We start from the raw sequence: 5,112 nt of genomic DNA, 5'->3' as shown, positions 1-5,112 counted from the left end.
GCCACCTGGGTCTATGAAATGAGTAGATGTAGAGTCCTGCAATAATGTAGAGGTGGCCTGAATCTAGGCATATTTTTCTTATACTTTGTAAGGCACAAAATGCCAGTAAGAACTGTTCTGTTTGTTAGCAAAAGAGATAGAGACTACAGATGGCTCCACAGCATCTGCTCTGTGGGGAAGGCCCTGACTTCAGCTGACAAGTGAGACTGATGTCGGTAGCCCTAGGAGCCAACACTTGGGTCCTAATAGGAGTAGACACTTACTCTGGACTAGGCTTTCCTCACCTGGTAGTAGATGCAGAAACTCAAAGTGTGTAAAAGAACCAGAAGAGAAGCTATTGCACCATTTTGTGTGGCTCTCCATCATTTCTTCATAGCAAGTAGCACATTTTATAGCCCATAATGTCCAGCAGTAAGCAGACAGATATCCTCTTTAGAGTACAAGCTTGATAGAAAATTGGAACTGGCAATTAAAACATTGGTGGTCTGAAATGGGTGGAGATGATGTATGAAGGGCTGGCTTCCCAAGGGTGTGCTCACACACAACATGAACATGAGAAGGGCTAATGGTGTGTCCTGACTGTTTTTTTCTGGTGGATCTGGGGAACAGGGGATGAGGAAGGATGTTCTAGATCTGTACTTATGTAACATTGCCTTATCTGAATAAAGTGGACGGATAGAGAGGGACTAGTTAGACAGGCATTGCTGCCTACAAGTGAATGAGACTAAACTTAATGCCCCTTCCAAAGATGAAAGTGTTAGGGCAAAGGAGAGAAGGTGGAATAGATGAGGTTAAGAGAATGAATAAATGAATTACATAAGGAGGGAATTCAATATTACATAAAAACCTAGAAAGAAAGAATCCTTGGGGCGCCTGGCTGGCTCAGTGGGTTAAGCCGCTGCCTTCGGCTCAGGTCATGATCTCGGGGTCCTGGGATTGAGTCCTGCATCTGGCTCTCTGCTCAGCAGGGAGCCTGCTTCCTCCTCTCTCTCTCTCTCTCTGCCTGCCTCTCTGCCTACTTGTGATTTCTCTCTGTCAAATAAATAAATAAAATCTTAAAAAAAAAAGAAAGAGAATCCTAACAAAAAGTGATATTCAAAGATAATATTGACTCTTACTCAATTATATCTGATGTCTGAAAGGGTGAAGCTACATATTGCTGACACCACTTCTACTCTGGAACCTGACAAGATCAAATGGAAGTCTGCAGACTTGAGTGGCCTTGGCCTGGTAGAAAAAGGTGGCTTCTTGGAGGGGGAGGATATTGGGGCTGGATTCTAAGTGCATCCTAATTGGTGACTCCAATTAACTCTTCAATGATCTCACACTGTTTATGAAGAGAGTCTTGCTGAAGAGTTTCCCCAGGGCAGCTTTCATGTCTCGGTTTCTCAGACTATAAATGAAAGGATTTAACATTGGGGTCACTGCGATATACATCACAGTTATCACTGCATCCTTTAGGCTGTAACTAGACAGAGGGCGGAAATACATACCCATGACTGTCCCATAATACAGAGAGACAACTGTGAGGTGAGAACCACAGGTAGAGAAGGCTTTGAGCACACCCTTGGTGGATGGAACCCGTAAGACTGTGGAAAAGACCTGGACATAGGAGATGATGATGCATAGTAATGGCACGGAGAAAACACCAACCCCTAGGTACATCATCTTCACATTAAAGTAGGTGTCAGAACACGATAGCTTGAGTAAAGAGGTAATGTCACAATAAAAGTTGGTTACTTCCTTGCTGCCACAGAAGGACAGACGAGCTGTGAGCAGAGTGTGGGAGAGGGCATTGGTATTTCCAACCACCCAAGACCCAACAACTAGGAAGACACATGTCCATGGGCTCATAATTGTTGTGTAATGAAGTGGGCGGCTGATGGCCACAGCACGATCATACGCCATCACAGCCAGGATGTAGCTGTCTGTGTTAGCCATGCCAATCATGAAACACATCTGTGTTAGGCATCCCCTAAAGGAGATGGCCTTGCTGCCTAAGACATGGTTGGCTAGCATTTTAGGGATGGTTACAGAGGAGAAGAGGATGTCAACAAAGGAGAGATTGGCAAGGAAAAAATACATTGGGTTGTGAAGGCGAATGTCAGACTGAATGGCCAAGATGATGAGCAGATTACCAATCAGTGTGATGGGGTAAATGAACAGGAAGAGGATGAAGAAGAAGTCTTCCTGTTGCTGCTGACCACTGACTCCCAGGAGAATGAAACCAAGGGTAAAGGACTCGTTGTCTCCTCTCATCCTCTCGTGGATCCTTCAGAAGAAAGAGGAGAGGAATCCAGAATTATTAGTAAAGTTACTGTGTGTAATGGTCTTCCTAAATCACCTCTTTTGACCCCTGTGATTTTTGTGTCTATACTTAGGTGTGCTAAATCCAATTAATTGTTGGGGGGGATTCCCTGTTTGTCAGTGTACCTAATTTCCATGTGCTAGAAATTTTGTTAAGCTTTGAAGAAAAATTATAAACATGTGAAAAACAGTTTATTCATCCATTTAGTCATATATGATATAGTCTCTGGTCTGTAGCACCTTACAACTTAATGGAGATTGCAGAATCACATACTAGTTTTATTACACATGGAAATGAAAGGACAATGTTTCAGAGTCTTTGAAAAAATCTTTCCAGTGGAGTGGTTAGTACAAAAACACTGTGAACAATCAGAAATTCTTCCACCGACTAGACTGAGAATGAACCCAGAGCTAGGAGGTAACTGGTGTCTGTCTGAACTGGCATGGAAGATTGTAAACTTTAAGACTACTGGGCTTAGGTCATAGCAAAGGAAGAATTGGGTGTTTACTCTCCAATTTTAAAAGTAGACATTTACCACTTCCTTCAATAGGTTTCATCTTTATTCCAAGCCCTGAAATTTGTGGTATCAGAATATTTTTCTCTTTGATCTTCTCTTCCCATTTTTTAAATTATTTCCTCTAATGACTCATCCAATTCCATTGTGGCTTCATCCCCTGCTTAGTAGACTCTAGGTCTCTATGTACAGACCAGATCTTTTCTTCTAATTTCCATGACCAGCCATCCCACCAACATGTCTGACTGAACCTCATCCTCTGCACATCTTTCTTGAGTAGACAATGGAATACTTGAGAAAGAGAAGAGAGCCCTATCTTTTTTATTTTTAATCTCCCTTATGGAGATTTCTTGGAATATTATTTTATGTACCAATACATTCATATTCAATAGTTTGACTATAACCAGGTTTGTTCCATGGCTTCTCACACGGAGGATGCTACCAGGTATTGTCACTTAGGTTGTCCCTCACATCGATATCTGATCTTGTTGATTCTTCATTTTAAATAATTCATACATAAGTTTCCTACTTATTGTTTCATTGCTTTAGCTTTGACCACCATCAATTCCTACCTGAAATATTGTAGTGCTCCCTAGTTTCTCCAATAAAGAAGATTCCCTCTTTTCATTCACCTGAATTCTGAGGCATACTAAGTGTGTCAGAGAGTACTAGAATATTACCCAAATATGCTTTGTTCTCTTCTTCCTGGAGACGGGGCTAGACTACATACTCCAGCCTCCCTTACACTGAAGTGTGGCATGTGACTGAGTTCTAGCCAATCTATATATTGAGTTCTGCTCTTCCTCCAAATTCTCTGTCCCCTTGGGCCAGCTGGATTCAAATGGCCTGGAGGCTAAAGGGGATGGTGGAATCACATGGTGCAACGAGCTTGTGTCTCCAGTACTCTTCATTCATTCACTCACCATCATGCACATCCACTAGTGCCACTATGTGACAGATAGAACTTTATTCTGCTTAAACTGTTACATATTTTACATGTATTTGTTACTGTAGCCCAGACAGACTAAGTAATTCACAGAGTTTTCTGGTTTTTTTTTTTTAAATATTTATTTATTTATTTGAGACAGAGAGAGAGAGTGAGAAGTAGTGATCAGGGGCAGAGAGAAGCGGAAGAAGGGGGAGAAACAGACTCCCCACTGAGCAGGGACCCAGACCCTGGGCTCAATCCCAGGGCCCTGACATCATGACCTGAGCCAAAGACAGATGCTTAACTGATGGAGATGCCCAGGCTCCCCAGTAATTCATTAAGTTTTCTAAAGAGATCTTGACCTCAATAATTTAATCTATCTGTAATTAAGTTAATTACTAATTCTCAGTGTCTCCTATAGTACACACTGAAATTATATGGTAGGTAAGGGGAAGCAGGTAAAATTACCTTCCCCTAAAAATGTTGTTCTTTTTCATCTATTCACATAAACAAATTGGATTTTTTTCTCTTAAATGCCCTTTAAACCTGTGTACACAGAATCCTGTTATTTCAGAGTTGTGGTGGTTCAATAAATGGGGTGTCTCAGAAACTATGGTTATCTGAAATGGTAGAGCAGTAGAGCATTACAGAGACCATGTTGACAATATGACAGACAGCTGATATTGATATATCAAATCCCTATTAAAACACATAGACTATCTATACTAGTTACTAAAGGAAAAGAAATATATATAGCCAAATCTAAAAGAAATAAATGGTATTACAGAGGTAAAGAAAGAAAAATAACTCAGCAGGAGTTGTGGATCAGAGCTTATGTTGTGGTACCCCTGGGAGATGTGGCCACTTATCCATATACAGCAGGGAATTTATATTGAGTCTTCAACATAAACTTGAAATGTGGTCCTATTTTTGAAGAGGAAACTAGAAGAAATTATTGCCATATATGAATTGAAAGAGAAAGAACAAAATTGAAAGAGTTCACAGAAAATGATTGTCTAAAGAAATCCATGAGAGACTCCCTATACAAACTACAAAATTTCTGAAAATTTATTTGATGTAAGCCAGTGTTGAAAAGTCAATATTGTTGATACACTTTAAAAATGCATTGCAAAATATTATTTTAGAAAGATTCCTATTCCCAACATGAACAGAAAATTTAAGGAATCTAGAAATAATTCTAATAAACAAGGTCCACATTGGGATTCAAAAACTGCAAAACTTTAATGAAGGAAAAGAAGAATATGTAGACATAAGCAATGTATATGGAGACCCAATGTTTTAAATATGTCAATTCTGTTTCATTAATTTATGATTTGTTGCAATTCCTGTCAAAGAACCACA

The 5,112-nt window shown here is 40.1% G+C and overlaps 1 protein-coding gene across 1 annotated transcript; it reads right to left on the bottom strand.

Moving 5' to 3' along the window:
- Nucleotides 1-1,305: 1,305 nt before the first annotated feature.
- LOC309852225 (olfactory receptor 1A1-like) lies at nt 1,306-2,259 on the bottom strand (the record flags this gene model as incomplete). The annotated part of the gene is made up of 1 exon (XM_082708524.1): nt 1,306-2,259. The coding sequence occupies one exon, from the start codon at nt 2,257-2,259 to the stop codon at nt 1,306-1,308; it is 954 nt and encodes a 317-aa protein (XP_082564650.1).
- Between the last annotated feature and the right edge of the window lie 2,853 nt (nt 2,260-5,112).

Source organism: Mustela nivalis, assembly GCF_964662115.1.
Source record: "Mustela nivalis genome assembly, chromosome: 17".
Classification (NCBI taxonomy): Eukaryota; Metazoa; Chordata; class Mammalia; order Carnivora; family Mustelidae; genus Mustela; species Mustela nivalis.
The sequence above is the reverse complement of the archived record's forward strand: the minus strand, read 5'-3'. Positions and strand labels throughout refer to the sequence as shown.